The 26,740-nt window shown below is 42.8% G+C and overlaps 1 protein-coding gene across 2 annotated transcripts in view; it reads left to right on the forward strand.

Annotated features, from left to right (window-relative positions):
• Window positions 1-26,740, forward strand: part of fgf11a (fibroblast growth factor 11a) — an 80,788-nt gene that overhangs the window by 15,321 nt on the left and 38,727 nt on the right. For both annotated transcript variants that reach the window (XM_035149272.2, XM_047338907.1), the window contains one exon: window positions 24,790-24,900. In XM_035149272.2, the coding sequence (XP_035005163.1) occupies window positions 24,790-24,900 (111 nt within the window). The remainder of the gene's footprint in view (window positions 1-24,789; window positions 24,901-26,740) is intronic.

A 26,740-nucleotide genomic window follows, 5' to 3' on the forward strand; every position in this document is an offset into this window, starting at 1 on the left:
GGTTTTCTGTGAGGAAACCCATTTTTATCATTTCCATTCAACTCTGTAACACTCATGTTTTGCCAATGTTTGGTGTAAATCGACGTTTCTTAGTTGCCACAAGTGTGAAAAGGAAACTGCTGAGTTTATTAAAACAAGCGTAGAGGGGTAAATAATTCACATGGCACTTTTTTGAAGACACGTGTGTTGTGAAGCGAAGCATTCACCTCCACCCCCTCGAGCCCTCTGGGACTAAAGTGAATTGGGTGATGGTGTGATTAGAACAGACAAGGACAGACTGAAGTCTGACCTCGAGCCAGAGGTAACCAAGTGAAAAGAGGAGGACGAAGACGAAGAGGAGGAGGAGGAAGATGGAGAGAGAGAGATATAAGTGTGATGCCACAGGTCAGCAGGTCTAAATAATGTTGTATCACACTAGATTGTCTTTATAATCTTTCATTAACATGACGATTAGGCTGATGGAGGGATTGTTTCCTCCTAACTTCTAGTTTTTGTACGTGTCAGCATCCCCTCACTGAGCATGAATTGGAGACATGAGTCTATTTTGGTTGCAGCTTGTGTCATGTCTGAACTTTGCAGGTGTCTCTGTTACAAAGTGGGGGCCCGTGGAGAGTATTGACTTTTTGTCAGCTCTTGTTGAACCACAGAGTTCTGGAAGACTTTAACTTTGAATGGCTGTGATATGAGGACACATCTATTAAGGGGGTTTGGAGATCCATAAGCAAAAACAGCAGCAGTGTGTGTGTTCACACACAAACTGTTACACTGCCATCATGTATTCACCTACTCTTTTAAAAGAGACTTGGTGCTTTTTTTTATAAATTCAAATAGAATGATAGCCATTATTCATCTGTGTTAGGTTGTAGCATGGAGGAAATCACATCCAAATGTGTGTGTGTCTGTGTGTGAGTGGTAGAAGGTGGTGCAGTGAATTAAAATGAATCAACTTTTTGTACAATGAACATTATTTTAGCTTATTTAAGCCACAAAATGTGGACCCTGACAATAATCTAGCCCCATACTGACCATTATGTTTAATTGTTTTCATTAGAAGTGCTTCAGACAGAAAAATACCACTTAATGTATCATTAACAATAAAGTATTGATTGAGAAAATTATTAAAAACAAATCTTAAAGCCAATGTTCTTGGCAGACAGGCACAGGAAGAAAAAAAAGAAAGCTGCTCGCTTTGGGAGGGAGCACAACATATATCTTGGAGAGCCAGAGAGAGATGGACAGATAGGGACGAGGAAGTAAAAGCAGCACTAAAATGGCGAGGAGGAGATGGTGTGATAGAGAGATGGAAGGATAAAGAGGAGAGAGGAGTCGGTCGGTGGCTGGAAGCAAGGAGGGGAGGGAGGTAAGAGGGGTCAGGAGCAATGGGGGGAGATGGACTGATAGAGAGGGAATGAAGGAGAGATGGGAGGCCTGAAAGATGGAGGGAGGAAGGAGGATATAAGATAAAGACGGGCATTGCTCAATTATTTCAAGAAAGGGAGATGAAGAGTGAAATGAAGGAATGACTCTCAGAGGAGCCTTCAAAATAGTTAGGTAGTTAGTTAAAATGCCAGCAATTCTGTGTGTGTGTGTGTGTGTGTGTGTGTGTGTGTGTGTGTGTGTGTGTGTGTGTGTGTGTGTGTGTGTGTGTGTGTGTGTGCACTTTCAGCACCAAGAAGAGACACACACACCATAAGCTGTGTGAGAAAGGTTTTGTGCAAACATGTACATGAGCGTTGGTTGGAGTCTGGGGGCAGCGCCGCGGCTTTAGTCGAAGATAAGCCGACATAATTAAGAGGCCATTAATAAATTTGATAATGAGCACTCCATGTAACGGAGAGAGAGGGAGAGAGAGAGAGATCATGTGCAATCGTGTGCATGCGAGTGTGTGAAGCAGCGAGAGGAGACACACTCGCTCAGTGGGTGTCTCCTATATTCCGTATCGGGCGTATCTGCAGCCTGAGATAAGTTATCATTATAAGATATGTCCTGCCTGTGACACGTACACACTGTCATCTCTGTTTCTCCCCATTTGCATAAAGAGGGCTTTTAGCGATGCCCTTGTAGCCTCAATGACAGTATCTCTGCATTAGGCAATGTGTGACACACACACTTCCACACACTCGCATATGCATAATGTATTAATTGCTTAACATATACAGTAACATTTTTATATAAGTGGGAATTTATTTTTAAATGTTTCCAATGCTAACCCTAATGATATACCATTGATGAAGGGCTGTGCAAGTTAACTTCTCACTTATTTAATAGAAATAGGTTTTTCCAATATCTTATAATGGCAAACGTATGCAAAAGAAATACCGGTATTGTAACAAAATATATAAAATCATTAATCCAAGAATACAAAGAAACACATACTATACGCAGATACAGTTGATTTTTATAATGCAACATCAGATGAATAAAATGAAATCAAATATCAATAAAATAAGATACATTGTAATGGATAATAACAGAACAGTAACTTTAATACAGGGACACAGAAAATAATTCTTCACAGCAAAATCACCATTAGACGACATTATTTTACTTTGAAAGGGAAATAAAGAAAATGAAAACTAGTGAAAATAGCAAAACGCTGTTATGGGTTTGAGTCATGGGTTGTATGTTAATCTGACGATGAAAATATTCAGGTTTAAAAGTGAGCGAAAAAAGATCTCGTACATCATCTCAGACATTTAAGATCTGGATCCTAATATAAAGCCACTTTAAAAGTGTAGCTTTTATATATAAACTGGGCATAGCTTATCAATGTAGAGCCCTCCTCCTCCCAGTACATGTCAAGGTAAAGTGAACACTCAAGCCTTAGACACAGCAGCTTCAAATATTAAGAAGCTCACACACACACACACACACACACACACCCTCGGGGTTGTATGTGAGGCTTTCAGCGGAAGTATAAATGTTAGATTACTGTCAGTCAGGGAGCTGGGGGAGTGCTTATGTCAGCGAGGGATGCGACATAGGAAGTTGAAGTGTGCGAGAATCACAGTTTAGATTGAGCATGTGTGAAGCATGTGTGAAGTTCAGCAAGCGAAAGCACCGGGGGCCGAGGTTTGCGTGCAAGGGAGTCACCCGCGGAAAACACCGGGCGGTGAAAAAGGAAACAAGAGGAGAATCCCTCTGTGGAGAGGGACGGATCCAAACTATGCCACTGAGCTTGTGGCACGTGCACGGAGGAGATGGAACTCGTGCTGCTTTATCGTCTGCTCCTCATCCACCGGCTGCCGTGCTCATGATGTTTTAAACTGAAAATTACCTTCAGCTCTTGTGGACTAAAATGCCGTGGAACCTGCTCAGAAGTGGACACAACGTATGTGGCTGAAAATGGAGCGGACATTATGTTTTGCACAGTGGGTGCTATTTAAAAAGGGACTGGCATTCAATTTAAGAACACTCACTGGTTATACTTATAGCCTTGGACACTCGAGCAACTACTTTCTGTGGGCCTGAAGCTGCAGCACCCACACTGTAATCTGTACTGTCAACATGACGTACAGCACTGGAGATTGTTCACCGACAGTGACTTTGTGGACTCACACAGTGTTAGTCTGAATGTACACTGTCGATCCAAACAGGCTCTTTGCTGTAGTGCTCTAATCTCGCCGAAAGCAGAAGTACTTTTTATTGCCTGCGTGACGTTGCCAGGGTCCTGTCCTGTGCCAGACAGTCTAATGAATAAATGCACATGCTAAATGTTCCCTGGCAACCTACCCAGAAAAGTTGATTATGAATAGGACACACATTCACCTATTTATTTGCCGGATTTGTTTTTATGGCATATAATAACGTCTGTAGAAACGCAGAGACGACTGCTTTGACGATTGGCTTTCTCAGTGTGTTTAGTGTGTTTTTTTATTTCTTATAATATAACAGCCAGAATAGAACTGTCCTTTAAAAGAGCTTTCAGTCACACAGCACTTGGTTATTCAATTGAACGCGAGTGATAGGTTGTGGACAACTTAACGGGAAAACTAGCAGATACGACTTTATGCTATTTTTATTTTTGTACGTCAGATTATGCTGTATCGCCATGGATGACATCTCAAAATATAGCCCCATTGCTAAGGCAAAGAAACAATTTCAGCCAATAATACATTTTTGGTTTAAATTTGATCGTGGTTGACCTTACGTACCCATTGAGGATGGATTGTGATTCTTGTGGCGGAACTACTTCCAGAGTTTCGCGATTTAATTGAAAGCAAGTGCAACTGCTGACATAAAAGTCGCGAACGACTGTTCCAAACCAGCATGGTAGCAGCCAGGCAGCTTGCAGCCGGTAAATGAAGGAATAGTTCTCTCCTCAGTCCTCAGCTTTGGACATTACTCAAGACATTTGTAGATGGAGTGATGACAAGACCAGCTGTCTAAAAAACTACTTCTAGGAGATGTCTGGTCTTCTTCTGAAAAAAAAAACTTTGTGGAAGCGTTTTATTTTTTTTCCCCTCTTCACTGCAAACCAATTTGATTTAATTTTTGCACATGAGGGGGACTATAAAGAAAATGGATGCTCCTCCTTAATGCGCCTGTTCCTGCACAAGCTACTGAAGTGCTTATGAAATAGAAACCAGTCACCAAATAGACACCCCCTTAACCAAGCAGTAGTGTTTCAATTACTTTACCTTCTTGCCATTACAAATCATTTTGTGTACATGCAGGTATTAGCTCAATCTTCACGGCTCACCAGCTGGTTGCTATTTTGACTCAACTTCAAAGCTCTCATTCACCTTTCAAATGTGAGGGTTTAATATTCCTTCCATCGCCACATATCTCAGCCTCCCAGCTCTCAATCCTCATGCCGCCTGAAGGGGCTGTGACTCAACTGTAATTACAAAAACCCTACTCCCACACCCGCAGCAATTAGAGAGGCAAAAATGGCTGAGGATTCCCTCCACCACTACCCCCTGCTCGCCTCACCTTCCCTCCAATTAAACTTAAGAGAGAGAGAGAGAGAGAGAGAGAGAAAATGAGTGAGAGAGAATTTGGCAAAATGGAAAAGCTGATCACGTTATTGAAAACCTGCCTCTCTATTGCCCCTCCTCTCTACCCCTTTTAGAAGCCATCATTTGTGTACACAGTGAATCTCCCGGGACCTTAGAAGGACCCAATTACTCTTGTTTTGCCTCCCTAATGCCTGACAGTAATGATTGGCCTGACGATAGTCATTATAGCTTTACATGTTGGTCTGGGTCTGTGAGCTTGTTGCCAGATTCTTTGCATACTCCTCCTTAAACAGCGACAGAGCTGTTCCAAAGAAGAATCTCTGGCTCTTGAGGATTTTGAAAGATGATCTGAAGTTAAGCTCCCGTTAAGCCACCCGGCGGGGAACCATCGACCTTGCCTGTCCTTCAGAAAGGCAGAATGCGGCCACTCCCAGAGTTGCCCTCTGTATCTGACCTTAACCTCTGACTTCCCAGAGGGGGAAAGAGATTTCCTGTAAGATTAAGTACTGTGTTAGTATTGTTATAGGTCTACAAATATGTGTTCACTAAAATAGTATGGTACAGCTAATCATCACAGCATATACAAGATAGTTATACCTATTTGCCACCCATCCATCCATCCATCCAATTGAAGGAGCTGCAATATTGAGGTTTCATCGATGCACTCTCTCAACTGTTAATTGTGATGTTTCACCGGTTTTAATAGCATTAAATAATTAAATAAAACCCAACCTACCAGAAATTGTCTTTGGTACCTTCTTAGTCTTCATGGAAATGTTTTTCAAACTGAATATTATTAGAATGTGCAACAGTCAAGATGTATGTGTAAAAAACAATGTAATATAGTTTATCTCCTGTTTGTGTAGCAAAATGTCACACAATTCATCTGGTGCAGTTTTAAATATTTTCTTCCTGTCGGATGTGAGCATTGGCCTTTGTCTAACTGCCTCAGCCAGCGGACACAGACAGCCTGTACATGACAGGAGTGACAGGAGCAACAAAGTGAGTGTGTATGCGTGATTGCGTTTCAATGTCTTTACTTGTGTGAGTTAGAATTTTACAATCACATGTATAATTGGACAACTTTCAGCGCATACAGTATGAATGAAGAATGAGGCAATGCATCCTCAGGATTAAGTTTTAATTTGATCCTTGGTTAAATATCACCTGAATGCCTCAGTAACTCCCTCACACTTGCACACTAGAGTCTTTTCAGACCGTCACTGAGTAAGGCAGAAGATTTCGCTGAAGCCAATTCAGGCTCTGCGTGCCAAGTTATATCACAGGGTTTTTGTACCCTCGCAGGCAGCCCCGCTCTGCTGCAGCGTAATGGAGATACACGACAGTAATAAATGAATCACCAGCAGTAAGCCAGGCAAGCTGACCTGCCGACAGAAGAGGAAGAAGAGAGGTACCAAAGGGACGACTGGGAGAAGACAAACGACAGATGAGCAGATGCACGGATGTAAGAGGAAATCACTGAGCCGGCTGAAGATGATGGGGTTGCCCGGATGGGTTTTAAGGGGAAGGCCCGTCTCTGAGCGCATAAAGGGAATTATCCCCGTCCAGTTCAATAAAACGGCTTGTATAATTACAGTGCAGTTTATTAACTGGAGGGAAATTGAATCCCTTTAGAACTGCGGTGAGAACTGTGAGAGGAGGAGCAGGAGGTAGATAAGCAGGTGAACAAAGAGGGAAATTATAAGAAGAGGAAGAGCAGGAAAAAAAGAGCGCACTGTAGCTTCCCTTTCCCTATTATCTCTGTTCAGCAAATTAGCCTCAGAGGCGCAGGGGCTACTGTACAACTGTTTTCTCTTGTTTTCTCTATGATGAGCTGCAGCCCGCTGCTCTGTGAGGATAACCCCATCTCGCTCGGTCCAATTTCAGCTGACAAACGAACTGCGCGCACAATGGCCAGCGACGATTTGCCTACTCCGCCCACCCCGAGGTGCCATTTCAGGACATTGTGGTTGGCTGTTTGTCGTCGAGTCCTTGCTGTTTGGTGTCACCAATCAAAGAGCAATTGTACTAGATAGGGAGCAGCTGCTTCAATGAGATCAGGAAATAATTAGGAGTAACATTTTGTGAACTGCGTGGCATTTCGGTTGATTGCAGATCTGCCAACGACAACATAGGGTGTGTTTGTGTGTGATTGAGAGAGAGAAAGAGAGAAAGAGAGTGTGTGTTTTGGTATGGGGGGGCATGAATGAATTGAGGACACACTGGAGGAGAGAGTCTCTGCAAATCAGTTTAATTAAAGAGTACCGATGCATGAGATTAGATTGGGAGCCTATGGTGTAAAGGATATGATTACACAGTGAGAGAGACACAGATTGGATATGGAGAAAGAGAGAGAAAGACAAAGGGAGCGAGTGAATGATGGCGAGAGGTTGGGAAGAAAACGCAACCATATTGTGGGAGACTCCAGTGGTGGCTGTTGCCTGTGGCGATGCACAGAATGCTGGTCCCTTGGTGCTCCTTTGGCTGCCACAGCAACTATGGTGTTTCCTGTCTAGAGGATGCAGCACCTTTTGTGTGTGTGTGTGTGTGTGTGTGTGTGTGTGTGTGTGTGTGTGTGTGTGTGTGTGTGTGGGTGTAACATCTCAGGCTGTGCCGCCTGTCTGACGGTGAGAGCCTAATTAGTTGTGTCATACAGAATCTGGTGACAAGATGCACAACTACTGCAGGTAAAACATCCACGGAACTTTTATGTCCCGTGTCCTTGTTGGTGAAAACGATGAATCCCACATCACACTTTCTCAGAATAACAATTCTCAGATCCCTGGCAAATATTTGAGTGTCATGAAAATAAAAAAAGCATTTCCTGCTGGTCCAGTTTACACTTCATTCAGAGTCAATCACGTATCTGGCGCTGTGGTTATGAAACTGGATTCACTGTTCCTGTTGTCTGGCATTAACCTGCGTGGAGTTTCAGACTGAGGTTTACCAGCAGCCAGTTCACATCAGTGTCAAGAAAGCTGTTAGTAACAGTAGGATGTATTTAACTGACCGGTAGACAGACTTGATTATGGGTTTGACTCATTCCATTCCCCATTCCATTTTGAAACTATGGCCCCTGAGCTACACTAATCAAAGTTTAAGGCCTTTTTTGGGGACAGTAGAGTCAGTTCGTTTGAAAGCAGATTTATTATATCGATTTTTTGGCATTGTGACCAGGCATGACACTGAAGAAAACTTGTTCTGGCATCATAAAGAACATATCTTGACTCTGCGATTTCTAAGCCGATTTAAGGATATGTATTGGTGATGGACTTCAGAGATATTTTTCTTATCACAAAGCCCATAGAAGGAAAGCGAGTAAGCATATTTCCCAAGATGTCTCAGTATTCCTTTGAGGTTTTACAAAATTGCTGAATGCATTTCCTACACTGTCATCAACTGCTATTCCACCTTACTACCACCAACCGTCAGGAGATTTAATGTAGAGACATTTGCAAGGTCTACAGTACTATTAATATTTCAGCCAGTATAGTATGAAGATGGAGGACATGACAACTCCACAAAGGTGTAGCCAAAGAATCTTGATGTCCCCCTAGTGGCTGATTGCAGTACAGGTCATAAATCTTCCTTTTTGTTTGTGGATGGGATGTGGGCCAAGCTAAAAACTAAAGCTACACGTCAAACACATTTTGGTTTCTGTCACTTTAAGTAGTTGTTATCACACTGATGTATGTGCAAGTGTTTGTTTTTGATGCTAGAAAAACAAGGTGAAACATCACGATGGACAGGTGAGGCTTGCTCCCGATTGGTCGAGTGTTTGTACCGGCGGAACCTTGATATACCGCAGCTCCATCCCCTAATTGCTACCGCGCAGAACTTGGCTCCAAATGTGGAAGATGACAACGTTTCGTACCCGAGATATTTTGCCTTCAGTTCTCGGTAGTGGAAGGAAGTTGAGGCCATCTTTATACGCAGTGCAGGCTCCAGCCAAACACAAGCTCAAATTTGTTCTAGATGTTTTTAATCTCATTATGCAAACACTACTGGGGCCCTTATGTCAAAACATTGTCATCTATTGCATTAAACTACTGCGATGTTGGACAGCAAGGGTCAGTCAAAGAAATATGAAACAAGGTCAATCCACCTAACCAGTAAGTGTTATAAAGTTTGTAGTGAAGTTGGCCTAATCATCGCCAATGTTCACTGACCTCGTTTATTTTCTTCACCAACATATAATTTGACCAACATTTGGACCTTGATAAGGGATATGACCTGAGGAAAAGAAAAGACGGCATTACAGTTCCATGACTGTTGATTGCCTCATTTGGGAGCTGACGCTGACATAAAACGAATAAAAAAAGAGAGAGAGGAAGAGACAGAGGGAGAGGACGAGGAAAAGTGAGGCACATGAAAGGCAAAGTTTCGTTTCCTTATTACGACTCCTGACACTCGTTAGACAGGGGTCTCTGTCTTGTGTGTGTGTGTGTGTGTCCGCGTGGGCAAATGGGAGAGAGGGAGGGAGATGTATGCACAGTGAGAGAGCCTGATTAGCATTGTACTCCATGTTCCACTGCCGCTGCATGGAGAGAGAGGGAGGGAGTTAGAGAGAGGGATGAAGGAGGCAGAAGTGCTCACTCTGCACTGTGCCAAAGGAAGAAGGAGAGAGGAGAGGAGGAGAGGAGGAGAGACATATTGTGTCTGTATCTTCAGAGGAGGGAACAGTGTGGAGAAAGACAGGTTTGGAGAAGTTCTCTCTCTTTTACACACACATTGATTCTCAACGTCTCTCTCCTTTAGTCACATTGTCTAAAAGGCCCCAGCACACTTGTCCCAGATGAAAGTCGACAGTCTCGAGACACACTGCAATCTGTTGTCCCAGATCCCAATGTGCATGGAAGTATGCAGAGGACTTTCCCTCTTGCTCATTTGTTTTTAATTAACGTTACCTTTGCAAACACGACCGTGGTGCAACATATCATTTTCATTCTATTTACATTGTATTACCAAGAACCACCATTCATCACACACACTGACATGCCCCGAAATGGAGGTTGCATAGTCCGACGTATATCAAGATTTTTTTTTACGAGACCATCTTGCACCGTGTAGAATGCAGTTGACCTGTAAAATGTAGGAGCCCTCTCCACACACACACACACACACACTCACACACACACACACACACACACACACACACACACACACACTTAACTCAACCTCTTTATATGACAGCAATAAATGTCTACTGGATATCAAGAGATTTATATACTTAATATCATATAACATTTTTCACAGTTTTCTTTAATTTGTTTTTATTGAATAATTTCATTATTAGGTCAGCTAATATGCATACCCTGTTTTGGCCATATCTATATTGGGTTTTTTTTATTCAATGAGTGACAGTCATCTGCCTATTGCCTGCAATACTCATCAGAGCACCAAATGGTAATCCGCTACTGAAAATAGTCCCTAGCCAATGCACTGTTCCCCACTACTTTAACATTTGATTAAAATCTAGCTGTTTTATAGTGAACTTAAAAACAGGTTACAAGTATCATTTCATTTTTACAAAATCATTTGCTAACAAGGCTGGGCCCTGAATTACGCTTACTTGCTTAGTTTCACTCAAATTCCTGATGCCTATGATTATTTATTGGATCCCATAGATTCTCAAATAAGAAAACAAATTCGCATAATATTGTTAAATGATAAAAACTCACAAGACAGTAAAAAGTAGTTTTCAGGCTTTTTATTAGCTTCTGACTCTGGAAAATTGGGAAAACCAGTAAAACACCCAATCTTGCACTGTTAAAGAAAGTAAAACAAAAATGGATACTTCTCTTTTTCCAGATCTATGGTCAGAAACCATGACAGCGTCAAATGGGTTTTGGGCCCATCCTTCCACCAAGTTTTGTGGAAATCCATTCAGTTTATGCAGAATCCTTCTGAGAAACAAACCAACTAACTAACCAACAAACAACCTGAGGTCAGGTAATTATTAATACTTGCTCTAATGCAATAAATAATGTCAACCCTCACCCCCAATCTACCTGTACGGCTTCCCACTTCTGAAAACCTCTACAATTCGGGAACTAGGGCATTTGTCGGCGACTATTGATTCTCTTGTGTGTATTTCAAGAGTCAAAACAAAGGTCAATGCTCATTATCATTGTAGTAAAGGAACATGTTGAAGACAAAATCAATGGTATACATATCATAATCATATATCATATTAGTTAAGAAGGATTTATTACATTGTAACAAACAATTTTCCCAATGCCACCCTGATGTTTAAAAAGCACCACACATAGAGCTGTGAAGTGTTTCCTGATAATAACGTTAAAGCAAATTGATTCGCCCTCTTTCTCTCCGAGTCTCTGGGTGGGATCCAAGTGAAGGATTGAACAAAGAGTCCTTCTAGGTTGTTTAAATTCGTCAAGTCATTGTCGATTCACCCTTCCCTCCAGCCCATTGCCCATCTGCGCACAAACACACCCAAACGCACTCACACACAAACACACACCTGCACTGTCTCTTCCTGAGGTTGAACCCCCCCTCTGTGTGTGTGTGTTTTCAGGGAGACAGCAATTGGTCATTAACTAATGCACGGTGGGAGAGAGCGTGTCTGTCGCTGCCGGCCTCACAGAGGTCAGAGGTCACTGACGCAAAAGTGCACCAGTCCCTCGCAGGGCCGGCTCTGCCTCATCCATCTCTGTCAGAGTCTCAGCCAAGAACACACACACACACACACACACACACACACACACACACACACACACACACACACACACACACACACACACACACACACACACACACACACACACACACACACACACACACACACACACACACACACACACACACACACACACACACACACACACACACACACCATCACAAGCATAGACAGAAACACACATGCAGGTATTCTCAGGTGGATACGGTAAATATGCGGTTTTCAGATGTGCACACAAACATAAAGACATATAGGAATTCATTACACACACACATGCACACAAGCACGCACATGGAGTATCCTCAAAGTAGCTGGTGTCGCATCCAAATACATTTTGTGTTCTTGTTTTTGTTTGTTTACTCTCATGTGAGCCATTTGAGAATGAGAGCAGCAAGTGTGATGACCTTTTTTTTTATCATGACCTTTATGTGTGTGTGTTTGTGTGTGTATATTTGTGTATGGTGTTTGTATGTTTGTGGACTTCACATCGTGACTTCCAAATGAATGAGGACAACCATTACTGTCCTCAGATCCCAGATATGTCATACACATCGGGTTGTATCAAACAAACAGGATATGGTCTTTATAGTATATATCACTTTATATGTGCACCTTCAGCAGGAAACAAGCACTTTAATTGCGTATCCCAAATCATGCACTGTTCATTTTTTCCAGTCACTGACGTTTCTCGACCAAAAGCTTTTTGCAACTAGGTCAGAGTTTTAAACTTTTGAGAATTTGACCAGTCTGTGCCTTGGGGGGTATTTCTTTCACATTCTCGTGTGTTTATTTCCTCCACCTGTGCGTCGCTGCAAGTGATGGCATAATATGAGTGTCATTGGGAGAGCATCTGTAGATAGGGAATTGGCTTGTATTCACCTCTTATGGCTCCTGAGGGAGTGTCCCCATTTATCTCTGTACGGGCCAGCACTTAACAAGGAAGAGCAGCAATATAGAGCAGTTTTAAAAAAGCTGGAAGATGTAAGGTGTCGTTTAGAGCGGCGGAGGAAGAAAGCGATAAACTTAGAGAATATACAGGGAAGAGAAAGTGTGGAGACGTACGGTGTTCCAGAGAAAGAGAGATGTTGGTGATGAAGAGAGAAAAGAGCGTGGGTGGAAAGTTTGATTATTTGCCATGGACTCTTTTCAGTGGTTCAACACCACGGCCACTGGGAATTGATCTCTCCGTTTGCCTCCCACCCTTCTCTCTCCCCCTGTGATCACCCTCCACTCCTTCGTCTCTTACCAATTTCCTCCATCCTGCCTCTTCTCATCTTCTTCTTCCCTTGCTTCTCTTGAACCTCCTCTGTACTTTCTTTCTCCCAAACGCCTTCACTCTTGCCTTACTCCTTCTCCTGTTTCCTTTCCTCTACCTTCTCCTCCGTCCTCTCCACTGTTTCCCTCCCTTCTTCCTTCCTCCCTTCCTCCCCCTCAGGTGATATCGGGTCCTGGCCTCGATCGGCACTGGGTGGGCGGGGTCTGCAGCTGATTGATGCTGTAATTAACATCGGTAAAGAAGGGTCCTGGGATACTGAAAACCTCTGCACCAGCTGTCTCGCACCGACCTGTGTACTCCTGTTTTGATTCAGCCTTCGCAGCATTCCGTTACTTTACAGGGTTTTTAAAGCGAAGACAAGACGCCGGTACGCCAGCTCATTTCAATCTTTGCTGCGTTTCTTCTTTAAACTTAAAGCTAGGGTTGGTAATCCTGGAAAAGCTAGCGAGAGCAGGCTACACTTTGAAAAAATGCAACCGATACATCCCATCCCCTCCCATCGGCCCTCTCGTTAAAGCTACGCCCATTTGAACACGCACTACCTGACAACTGCTAGAGGACAAATTTTGGCTTGCTATCTTCTTGTTGTCTTCTTTGCTTCAGTGGTGTATGTCACTTCGGCTGAAGACTCTGGTCACATGCAGTGAGAGCACGGGCAGGGAGTGTGCGCGGGTTAGACAGACAGACTGCTACGTCAGCCAATCATTTAATTCGGTCCGAACGTGACATTTATATTTAGGGCTGGATTAGTTGTTTGTTTGGCTTTTGAATTCTGGATGTAAATTCTGTTTTCCTCCTTTCTCTTTCTTGTTTTCTCTTTCTGTCTCACTTACTTTCTGCCTGTGACACCTTCTCCTGTCCCCCCCCCCTTACTTTCTGTCTCTGATCAGATATTTTTTATTAGATTTTTTTTCCCCTCTGTGATATAGGTTAGACCTGTCACCGGTTACCTCACCTTTTCTTTCAGTCGTTCCTTTACTCCTCTTCTCTCATGGTCACATTTCACTAACAGCCCTCATTCGACAACAACTCCCAAGGGTAACTTTCCCGTCTCTTAGCTGAAGTGTCTCCTTCCCTTTGTCTTGGCTGCTGTCTTGATTTATACTCACCATCTCTGGCTCACTCTTTCTCCCTCTCATCCCATTCTCTTCTTTTTTTTATTCCTTGTCCTTATCTTCCTCTCCATATACGCTCCCTCCCTCATTTTCTGAGACAGCTGCTTTTGTTTCTGTCTCTCTCTCATTCACTCTCTCTCTGACTTAATCATCAGACCATTCATTTGAGCTTTAAATCATTAAGCTTTTCAGCGCAGACTGGAAACGTTCACCCGTCGGTTTTCTAATGAATCCACCACTTTACTCCCCCGACCTACAAGTGTGAGCATGTTGTGTCACTTCTTGTTCAAGTGGTCTCTTGTTCCCTTTGAACACTTTTCTCATGTATTCAGTGAGTCATGGATGCTTCTTAAAGTACGCTCACTTCAACTTTGTGAAAATCATCATTGCTGTGATACTGATGTAGTTTTAGTTTACGTTCACATAATGATTTCAATCCACAGTCAATATACTGTCAGCATGTAGCACCACATGCAGATGGACAGTTAATGCATGACTCTCAGTCCAGAAACCAGAGTTTGTGTCCTGTTACACCAATAGATGTTTTTTTTTATTTAACCATAACCACAGTCTTCACATGTTTTTTCACAGTAGTTACGGAACCATAATCATGTGGTATTGGATAAAAAAAATGTAATAATTTATTTTAACCTGACACTTAATAGTGTTTTTTCCAACCAGAACCCGACAGGCATTCTGTTTTTCTATGTCCGAACGTACCTGTCCCTGGAACGCATGGTTATTGCTTATTTTCCATGAATACATACATGGGCAGTGCAGTAGAACATGACCAACACAAACGTGACCGCACCCTAACCGTTGGGCTGGGTTGGGACCTACTATTCACACACTGGCAGTACAGACATCAAGGGGTTTCTTGCCCAAAGTCGGAGAGGGATTTAGCCTCAGACCTTCTGATTAGTGGACGACCTTGTCTCCGGTCTGGTATTAAACAGTGGACATTGTGGTTACAGTCCCCCTACTCCCACATCATTTTTTGTTAATTAGCAAAATAGCCAAAGGAAAAGAAGGTAGGCAGGGTTGAATTTACGTTAAAAGAGCATTTGATAAGTCACAATCTGAAAATGTGGATCATTATATTAAGACAAGCTTTTAAAGCCAATTTAAACCCTATTGCTTTACAGTATGTTGTCACATCTTATCAACTTAACATAGCAACTAGGTTGTATCATTCTGGTTTTTTGTGTAGTAATTGTCATCCCATTACATACAGCCTACAGAGCCTCAAGGTTGAAGTACACTCGCTGTTCTCAGCTTCTTCTCCGCTCTCAAGTGTTTCTGCTGCTGTTTGTGTGTTGACATTGATCTCTCCTCTGGATCACAGACCCTGACACACACCGGAATTAGATTTTTACAAATGTCAACTTGATCTTCCCTTACCAAGCGCTCATTTTTCTTTCTCCAATTTGGCCAGTTCGAGGGCTGGGAAATTCCATCTTGCTGTTCAGCCAGTGTTGTCAGCTCCATGCACAGTGCTCTGTCATTCACATGATTATTCCCATAGCCCAAAATATGACCATGCTTGAAGGCTGGTAAACTTTTAGCAAGGTTGCACTTCATAACTTTCATCACTATTGATTTCCCTAAAAGCTAAAGTTGGACGATGACAGGGAAAGGGAGCGAGAGGGAGGGAGGGAAAACTGATTGGATGGAAAAGAGGGAGAAGCAGTTTGTTTTGGAAGGGGTACCGCCCCCTTTTTCTCTCTTCATCCTATGAGGGATGAGGCTGCTGGCGGTTTGGAGATGATTGATGGTCCCTGTAAATATGGCCATTACCATGCACGTTCTCCCCGCCTTTATGCCCATTATTCACTGTCAGCTGGGGCCAATATGAGCCCCCAATTTTATGCAATTTAGCTCTGCACTTAATGTGAAATCTGAAAAAATATGAGAATGTTTTCAGAATTAAGAGTGAAAGTATGGCAAAACAACAATCTCTGCTCTCACTGTGATGTGTAAAGAGTCCACCTACAGTATCACACTCCTTGGTCTCATCTCAATACTGGATGCGTTATTGCTTTTGTGGCTGCCGCCGAGCATTTACCTTTGGATGCAGTAATTCTGCCGCGAGATGAAATACTAGCAGTTGTAAAATCCATATGTCCATGGATTAATAGCTTCGGGCTCTCACACTAGTGGTGAGAAAGACAATATTAGAGTCAGTGGGGAGTAACAAGCTTATTAACTCGAGAGATAGCTGAGAAGTCTTTCTCGGGCCAGTGTGCAGAGACACGGCATGTTTAGCAGGAGCAACCATGCTGGAGTTTACCCACAGTGCTGCAGTTGATAACAGGGAATAACAGCTGCATATGGCCTTAACTGCAGGTTGACTTTTAAACCGTATATGCATACAAATATACGATAATAACAGAGCTGAATGCACTGTGAGTTTGCACACATGTCCTCATGCGACACAGTGACACCAGTAGAGACACAGAGTGGAGAAGATCGCAGTCTGTTACTGCTGCTCTGTTGCTCGGCCTCAAGGAGTAATTACTTGAAAAATGCAACTGTGCTGTGATTCCACCTGTCAGGCAGCACAGAGAACAACGTGTCAGCCAGTTGACTGAGAGTTTTGTGTTACATTATATAACCGGTAGGCAATTTGTCGGGCGATGGGGTGTTGGCATCCCCTCAAAGTCAAAATGCGTTCTCCTTGATAACCTGACAATATCGCAATCTGCTCTCAGCCCTCGCCCCCTTAGAGTGCTGTGTGTGTGCAGACGGAGAATTTGTGTGTGCAGGTGAGCATCCTATAGTTAGGGCTGCAAACTGTATCGCGGGATCTGTACTTTATTTTTAAAAGTCAAAACCACCTGATATTTGTGTCGAGGGACCCAAAGCAAAACAGGAGGTCAGAGATTAAACACTGGCCACAATGGCATCGAAAAGAACAGCGCTCTTTTCCTCTCTCATTCATTTTACCGTCTTTGGTAGGCAGGGAAGAATCAGCATACACTCGATAGATGCCACATTCTTGCAACAAGCATATGGTCTCTACTGCAGGCGAGTCATACCGTCTCCCCTGATCAAAATTAACAAATGCTTGACAGATCCCTCTAGGGCTTCGCTTGCATAGGTCTAAACCATGCAACTTCAGTGCCATTCACTGCCATGCTGGGATTCACAAATCACAATTCCATCGTTCACTTCAGACAGTGGTGCACTTACAACTTCTTACAGCTTAACATTGACAAGACTAAGGGACTTCCCACACCCAAAATCACTAACCGAGCCATCACAGGTCTAGCACTCACCATAGTAGACGACACCGACCCCCCCCCTTAACCTTAACATTACTGCCGTCCGGACAGAGGTACAGAACACTTAAGTAGAGAAGGGCCCGATTCAGTAGGGGCCATTGCAGCACTAAATAAATTGCCACAGTGAATTGTGACTTGTCTGTACTGGTTTTATGTTTCATGTGATGTTCGGCAGGCTGCCTCTGTCTGGTGGGTTGCCTCAGCTGAAATGTGTCCTTTAGTGTTGATTGCACTGAAATAACTGTGAAAACAAATTTCCCCCAGGGGACAGTAAAGTCTGAAGTCTTCAGCATATAGGACCTCTTTCTCGTCTCTAGACGCTTTGCTGTGATACATGTTGGAAAGCCCGCATTAGGATGTGCAGTGAGGAAAGTACTAGATCTCATTTTCAAAGGCTACTTTTGATTTAATTGTGTTAAACGGGGTTGTATGAGAGGAATTTTACCAACAAGTAATCATATTGACATTTTATAAGACACTAGGGCGGCTGACATTTTTCATCACGTCGGAACCCTGAGAATGTTGTCGGAGTTTCTTGTTGCATCAACTTTATCTGAACAGGAAGAAACAGAGTCTCAGTGTCCCAATTCCATACCTCATACAAATAGTAAAGGTACAGTAATATGTATTTATAGTACATTGTTTTTTCAGGTTTGTATGAAGAAATACACTCGGCTACCAGTTATTAGGCACATATAGTAAACCTAATGCAATGCAATACATCACTTCTCCAATAAACCCTTCATGGATGTTTTTGTTGGAATTGGGTTACAGACCCTATTTCTTCCTGATGCAATAAATGTGATGCAACTGTGGCTGTCGACGTCTGCCAACTAAAAGAGACCACAAAATATGTTTCGAAATATTAAATACAAAATATTTGACCACTTAAGAACCGATTTATTGCAACAAAACAATCTAACCTTTTATTATAATGCTTGATACTGCATCATTCAATGTATTTTGTAGTGGCAATGTGCAGTACTCATGTTTAAAACTTGTTGAGGTGCACTCAGTATAGTGCAAGTCTAGTACTTAAAATCGACTCACAATATATCCAGTGTCCCGTCTGCTGTTTGTTGTGGATTCATTTCGGGCGCAGTGATGCATGAAGCTGCTGATTCTCTCCAATGAAGTGTTGGAGCTTTAACTCTGCCAAGCGCCGAGACAGTTAGCGAACTACAATGACCACAATTCATCAGTGATGCGTCAGTGCTGTAGCACATCTGGGCTCCCTGGAGTTTTACTCCTGCGTTGGTGCTGACACAGACTGAATGGAGACCATTTAATATGGCGTCTCGACGAACAGATGGAAGTGCAATAATCTGCGATTGTCGCAGTGCCTTCAGCTTCAAGTGCTTTGACAGACTTGAGTGACTAAGAAAAGAATGAATCAGCGTGCTCTCTAAATGAAACATCAATAGAAAGTCGTCTGCGTATCCCAGTGTAGCTGAAGTGATCTGACTACCTGTGGGAAACACATATCCATACCTATACAATCACAAATCTTGTCCTCAATAACTCTATCTTGTCTCCTTTTCTTTCATCCCTTTTTGCCTCCTACTCTTCCTCTGAGTGTCATGTCTGACACCCAGCACAGTTTGTCTTGTTCAGTAATGTTTCATTTTACCCCAGCTACATGCTAGTAGATGGGTTTGTTCTTATCGGTGGCATTTTTCTGTCAGTCTGTCACAGCAGTCGCTCGGGCAATTTCTATTCAATTTGGAATAAACGTTCCAAGTTGCTTTACCGTAGGGTCGCAAACTTGGTCTGCAGTGGAATGGTTAGCACTGTCACCTCACAGCTAGAAGGGTCCTGATTTGAATCCCAGCTCGGCTTTGGCCTTTGTGTGCACAATTAAACAAATGCTAAATACACATGAAATAAGTGTGTAATTGTTTCAACACTGTGTTTTTAACAGAAGTTAACCAGCTGATGCGAATTTGTTTAGCTTTCTCAAACCTGAAACTCACTCATTACTCAACAAGGATCTATTTTTGACGATTGAGCCGCTCCCCTCTGTTGAGGGCCTGCGGCTATAATTACACATGTTCTTGTACAGAATTGATATTAAAAGCTACACCACACACATGCCCACAAAATGAATAAATATATTAGTGTGCTCATCAGGTCTTACATAAAATGACACTTATATTATATAGCACATTGAATATATAAGACTGCTTATAGCCTAAATGTGGCATCTATTATTTTCTTTCTACAGTACACCACATCCATTCCCCATCCTCTCCTTTTCACCCTTACTTTCTGCATCACCACATACAACATAGGGCACACTACTTCATTCACTGGTACTGAACATTGGCACTCAACATAAATCTTGACCTCTGCAGTTGTCCAATGTGGACGTTATTCCCCAGGCTGGACTGTAAATGGTTAGAGGACACTTGAGAGGAGAAAGTCTGAGCTGAACAGGGGGAAGGAGACAAAAATATATATCTACCATGTGTGTCTGTTATGTGTTTGTGATGACAGACATACAGACATTCTCCTTGGCAGATCATCTGCTTGTTCAGCCAAGCCCATTATGTGGGTGTCCAGCATACACACACACACACATTAAGACGTGCAGTGAGGAAAGCGGGTGAAAATAACTAGCTGCTGCCCAGTTGTCATCTGCCATGAGGCTCCAGGCAGCTGGAGGGTTCAGGGTGACTTTAATGGTTGAAATTCTCAATAAGTAAAATTAATCCTGCTCTTTATTAAGGTCACTCCATAATTAGCGTTGAATGTCTGTGGGATTATGAGCACAAATCCTCCTCATGCATAAACACATGCACACACAGCCCCTCGCTCTTGTGCTGTAGGATGTGATGAAGTCTGATAAACCTTATGTTTGTTGACGAATGCTATTATATTCCCAGGATGCATTCTAATGTGACTGTCTGATTGCAGTCCCCAAGAGCATGAATTTGTTTTAGTCCCCATGTTCCTAATGCCATTTCAGAGGCTTTTTCTCCCCTTTTAAGAATAAAACTCCAAGGGAAACGCTGAAATGTTGTAATATTTGGAAAATGTGAAAATGAAAATGGCAGCTTTAATTCCAAATGTCAATATGAGCATTTAAAGCTTCCCTCAGTCAAAACAAAGACTGGACTCGGGATTCAACTGATGTTAAAGCCTTACCCCTGAATCAACGATTTCAGGACCCCTCTGAACAAGGGCTGAGTGAAGGGTAAAACCCTTAATGATTCCGGGGGCCGTCCAAGCAACACTCCACTTCAAAGTCAGTTCACACTTCAAAGTACTACTCAGCTCATGTGGCTGAGGAAGAACTTTGACTATTACGGAAAAGCCAGCATTGCAAAATTGAGGTGTGGAGGAGAAACATGGGCATTTATCATAGATTCGATATAAAAATGGATGTAGTGTGCGTTCAGGGCCTGAAACCTGCATTCTCTTAAATGACCAGCAGAGAGCAACACCACTGGTTGCAAAAATATTTTTTTCCCCATAGAACTCTATGAGAAAATTACCCTACTTCGTACTTGATGTATAACGTGAGTAAACATTTTTCTCAAAGGTTAATGGTCTCAATATATATGGTCTTAAGATACCGTCTGACTGACAGCTAGTACCGTCCAATGGGTGCAGGCAGCAGGTGAAGGTGGGTGTCAGGCTCCACCCCTCGCTACTCCAAATATGGTTACATATGGTTTCAAAAAACCACGACGGCAGTTTACAAACCAATGGGTGGCATCCGGGTGGCATTCACCAAGCATTGAACATCTGACATAAGATACTATCAAGTCGTAGTATGGTAAATGTAGGTTCCAGTGTTTTGGATCCTGTTAACTTGATGCACACTCTGGACTAATAGTCAGGCTGTATCATCATCTACTTGGCTACCAGCTGAATGGCATTACTGTAATACCCCAATGTTACTGCCCATTAAACTTAAACTGTATGCTGAACCTCTGGTAGTTCTGATTTGACCACAAATTAATATTCATGTGTGTTTATTAAGGGAGGATTAGTTCTCCCAGCACAATCATCATTACTATGATTCTTTCAATCCTTCCTCGGAGAGCAGAGTATTGTATGCAAACCACTGCTCCTCAAGCTCAGCTGTGGCTTGGTGAACAACCTGCAAAGTTAGTGGACTTAATTAAATGAATTGTCTGTACTACAAAAACAAGTTACACCACGAAAGCTGCTGATAATACATGCACATGTAGTGGTTGAACGCTTTTCCAAGACTGTTCTTTGGACCAAGGTGTCTCCACATTTGCTGGATGGATTTCTTTGGACTCTGGTATGAACTGTCTTGCTCCTCAGAGGATTATTTCTGATGATGCTGATCACTCCACTCCCTAACTTCTATCGGATGCTACCAACAACAAAAATCTTCTTTGGTCAACATTTTGTTCAATGCATTTCAAAAACAATAGTTAGTTTTGTTCTGAAATGATAAGTTCAAAAATGACATATTCATGGTCCTCAGAGGATGAATCCCACTTTGTCTTCGATGGACTCTGAGCTTTCCTCCAGTGCCACCTTTTGACCAGGGAAGGAGCATATCAGAAAATAAGAGGATTCATTTATGATGTTTTGGCATTTTGTTTATGTATTATAGCCAATGACCATCTTGCCTTGCATTGTCACATCCTGCCTCAGGTATGACTCAAGGCAATTTTCTCCTCTGCACTCTGCATGGATCAGTATGTATATCAGTAACAGTATGCGATGGTGTTTGTGTGTGTATCGGCTTTGCACTTGCATCCGTAGTCTCCCTTGTCCCTGTGTCCAAGCTGTATTTCCTCTCAATGTTCCGGATCAAAGCGTTATTCCCAAACAGAACGGGGGCGGAGTCATGCTAAAGGTCAACATCAGCCTCCCCTGCGTGTGTTTGTTGTTCGGCTCTGCTCCGCACTGTGGCAGATGTGTTAAGCAGCACATGGCCTGGAGTGCGTCTGAGGCTTAATTTGAGATTAACACTCAGGATATTACAGATTACCACACTCCACGTTTGACCTTCTGTGTCTAGTCAGCCTATACGATGGACGGATGAGCTTTTATCTTTTTGTAGTTACACAGACTCAATCTGGCTGCTGAGGCCAGCACCTCCAAAGAAAAGCTTCCAAACATGTTGGGTCACACTGTCAGCATGAAAGGAAGGATTTGCACACTGGTGTTTCTTCGACTAATTCACAGCCTTCAAGGTTTAACTCACATCCTAATGAGTGTCAACTTGAGACACTATGCAGAACTGTTTTTGCACTCTTATCCCTAGTTGAATATATGTCACTTGGCGATATTGGAAATGTAGGATCCAAAAGTCCACCAGGATATCTGACATAGCTCTGTTTTTTTTTAGATATGCTTTATATTTATATATTTCTAGGAAATAGGCAGCAAGGAGAACCCGTGCTCGTTCAAGGTCCTTCTTGATCCAAAGAATCTTGACCAATCTCACTGTTTCTCCAGAATCTACGAATTCTCTTTAACCAACGATAGGCTTGCAGTCAACAACTTCCAGCCATTTACTCCTCCAAAAAAAAGAGGACATTTTCTCCACTTCCATTTCTTGCATAATCTTGATACAAAAGTCCTGATACTCATGATAATGTGGTTCTGATTTTGTTTGTTATTTTTTGAAACTTGTATTAAAGTACAATTTAAGATCCTCCACATTCCTCATTAGAAACCAGGTGAAAGGTTGGTCTCATATTCCCCCTCTAAGACGACACATAGCCTAAAATTATAACTTTTTTCTCCTAATTTTAGAAAGCGTCTTCTTGAAATCACAGAGAATCCTGTCAGTAAAATTGTAATTGTGGTAAAATAAAAAAAAGTTAGAAAAAGTGTTAGGACTATAATGAAGTATGGAAAATGTTTTTAAAACTAGGGAAATGCTGAATATCTTGCAGTGCATCTCTGTCTCTCTCCATCACACACACACACACACACACACACACACACACACACACACACACACACACACACACACACACACACACACACACACACACACACACACACACACACACACACACACACACACACACACACACACACACACACACACACACACACACACACACACACACACACACACACACGCATCCCTGCTGTCAAGCGAGGGCCAACTGCCAGCTGCCCCCGTACTTCTCTGTCTTCATCCATATTTGATGCGTCTCATTAAAACTTGATTGTGGAAACACTACAGCATTCTGACATTCCCTCTGATCCACTATTTAGCCTCCCTCAGCACTTCCCAGTGGAAGAGCCCTCGCAGCCATGCGTGTGCAGCCTGGGAAAGAGAAACACATCCCAACACAAACACAAGGTTAGAGAAACACACGCCAGCTTAACTCCGGAGCAGCGTTGGAGGAGAACGCCCGATTGGCTCACTGAAACAAATAGTAGTCTGATGCCTCAGAGTGCATTGAGTAAATGACGACAGTTGGTATTTGAGAGTGGGATAAACAGACGACCGGGGGAAGGTTCATTAAACTTTCAGCATGACGATGAACGTGCTGTTGCTTGTTTCTTGAGCTTTTGCCATCTTGCATCCGAGATATTGAACTTTCTGCTCTACACTGCTAACAAGAAGGTGTCTACATCTTACAAGCATTTTATGTAGCAGCCCAACACTCTGTCCTGTGTCTGATGCTATGGATTGAGGTCAGACTAATGGGGGCCTATTGAGTTTGTACTTAAAAAGCTACCACAAACTTGTACCTCTTTAAATTGAAGTCATCACAACTTATAAGAAACAGAAATGTCAAAACAAAAGTGACACAAGTTTTGTTTAACCCCAAATAATAACCAAACCCCTTTAAACAAACAAAATACAAAAATACCAATGCAATAGTTGGCAAAGTATAACCAAAATATATTATACCACACACATGCATATCAGAAAAAAAAACAAAGCTTCCAATCAAATACAGAATCAGAACGGTTACTCTCAAATTTTTTTGCCGTAACCTTTTTCACTCAGAAATTCAGGCAACTGAGAGCAAAGACACTTTTAAATCAGGGTATAGTTCCATTTCAGTCCAGGCTGTTTTTGGTCACCGGTAACATTGGCTTTCCTTGTAGTGAAACATGCAACGTACTGCTAAGTCGGTTCTCCTAAGTCCTTTAGCTCTAATACAAGTTTGAACTGCTTGCCTGCTTGTGTGATGTGAAGCTGCTGCAAGAACCCGCAGACACACAAAATGAACAGCGTGTCTCCATCACTTGAATCTGTCTGTGAAAGAGTTTTTTTTTTTTTGCAGACACACAGGGCCCATCAATCCTGCTGAATGCCACAGTCACACACACATGCAAGCGCACACTCCTCACTGTTTGACCATTTCACCGTGTAAATATCAAGATCCGCCTGCTGTTTAGTCAATGTGCACGCTCGTAGGAAGGTGTGCGCATTAATATACGCTCACCAACAAGTTGCTAACGTGTGTTTAACCCTGTGTTTGCTCCGCAGAGCCCCAGCTGAAGGGCATCGTCACGCGGCTCTACTGCAGACACGGCTTCTACCTCCAGATGCTGCCGGATGGCACCATGGAAGGCACAAAGGACGAAAGCAGCTCCTTCTGTAAGTGAACAGTCAGACGCACGGAGGTATTGTCACTTAGTTTGATGAAGGTGTGCGTTTCTTGGCTCAGGCGGCACATGTAACGCTGGGATTTTCTCCCCATGCTTCCGCGCCAAGGGACATGTAAAAGGAGACTTCCTGGCAGGACTGTCATATATCTGAACATCTCAACAGCACATAATTGCACCGCAACACAGCCACGCTTTTCTGGTTTTATTCGCACTCTGATCGGTCAGGCAGAAAATGTATGCACACTTGGCAAAGTGCGCTCGGTGAACGCCAGCTAAATGGGATTTGTTCGCGCTACGCAATAAATCACAGCAGATCCCTGGCAAGGATGCATCTTTTCAGACACATGTTTTGAATTGTTTTGCTTACAATCAGTCTGACCTTTCAGGTACATGCTTCATGTGTCTACGAATAACGCGTCTGTGTGAGTGTATTCAGTGTAGTCAAGGTGTGTGTGTGTCTGTGTGCTCTAAATTCTGCCTGATGTATTTTAGTGGCTGTGTGCTGTAAAGCAGCCAGTGGCAGACGATGTTCCCAGCTTATCTCAGACACTAGATGCAAGTACTACATTGTGATTCCTATAGAATTTTTTAACAGGGTACTCAAATCACTCTAGGTATAATTATACCGGAGCCAGCGGGTGTCTTCTGCTGCCTACTGTAATCTCCATGATCCTGGATAAAAGGTCACAACAGCTGCCGTAATGTTGCGAAATGGATCTGTTGAATCTAGTACATAAGTGATATTCTACATTTAACTGTTAATAGTATCAAATATAATGACCTGGCACAGTCCAATCCTATAGTTGTTGAGATAATTCAGTCTGGATTAAAGCGGTGGAGTAACTGACATTGCCTTCCATCGAGTCATGCAGCCAGCTAGCATGGCTAAAGATGAAGGATGGTGGCCGGTGGGCATGTCGTGTGCCTGCATGGCTTGTTTTCACTGCTGCTCATGTGGACGGGGGTAGAACATTTTTATATTAGCTGTACCAACCAGAGAAACGCACACGCCTCACCTTGTTAGGGGTCAGCACCTAGGTGATTACTGACCAAAAACATCCTATCCCATGATACCCCCACGAGTTCCTGGACTCTGTCCAAACCTCCCGGAGAGATCAATAGTGTATTAGTTTATCCCTGATGTGGCAAGACAGCATTTTGTCTGTCAAAGCCCCAGTTTGGATGGAAAACATGGAGTTAGCACAATTTTGGATTTGCAATCTACAGGAAGAAGGGGGGGAAAAATTCCATTTTGACTCTCAGCTGTGGTTCCCTGTGTAAAGTTGGGTTTTCAGCGTTTTATTGAGATGTCAGAATACATGTGGCAGCAAGTATCATGTTAGAATAACCTGGATTTGACCTTGAGTTGTTCATAATGAGGTTTTCCCTTGGCATTTGTCCCGGAAAGAAAATTCAGCAGTGTGTTTTGTGTAACTTGGACACTGGATTATCTAAAATTGAATAAACAGGCAACCAGCGCTCTCTAGCAGTCGGTGGCAAGGCGGTGTGCCCACGGTCTGTGGACCCAGATGAATCTTCTTCTATGTCCCCAGATAAAGTACGGCAACGGACAACTGGGTCAGATCACAGGTCAAAATTGCTGCAAGATCATTTTGACAATTTTATTATTCTTATTTCACCATATCGGGCTGACACAGACATTCACAGGCCGCAGTTACTGTTCCCTGTCATGGCAACAACATTCATAGAATCATTTTCTCCTCAGCAATTTGTCACATGAACCACATACGTGAACAGTACAGTAAATTCAGCTTAATTTTATGAGCAACATAGATTATAAAATCTTCACTGCAGATAAACCAGGTAGG

The sequence above is a fragment of the Hippoglossus stenolepis genome, chromosome 23 (genome assembly GCF_022539355.2).
Source record: "Hippoglossus stenolepis isolate QCI-W04-F060 chromosome 23, HSTE1.2, whole genome shotgun sequence".
In the NCBI taxonomy this organism is placed as follows: Eukaryota; Metazoa; Chordata; class Actinopteri; order Pleuronectiformes; family Pleuronectidae; genus Hippoglossus; species Hippoglossus stenolepis.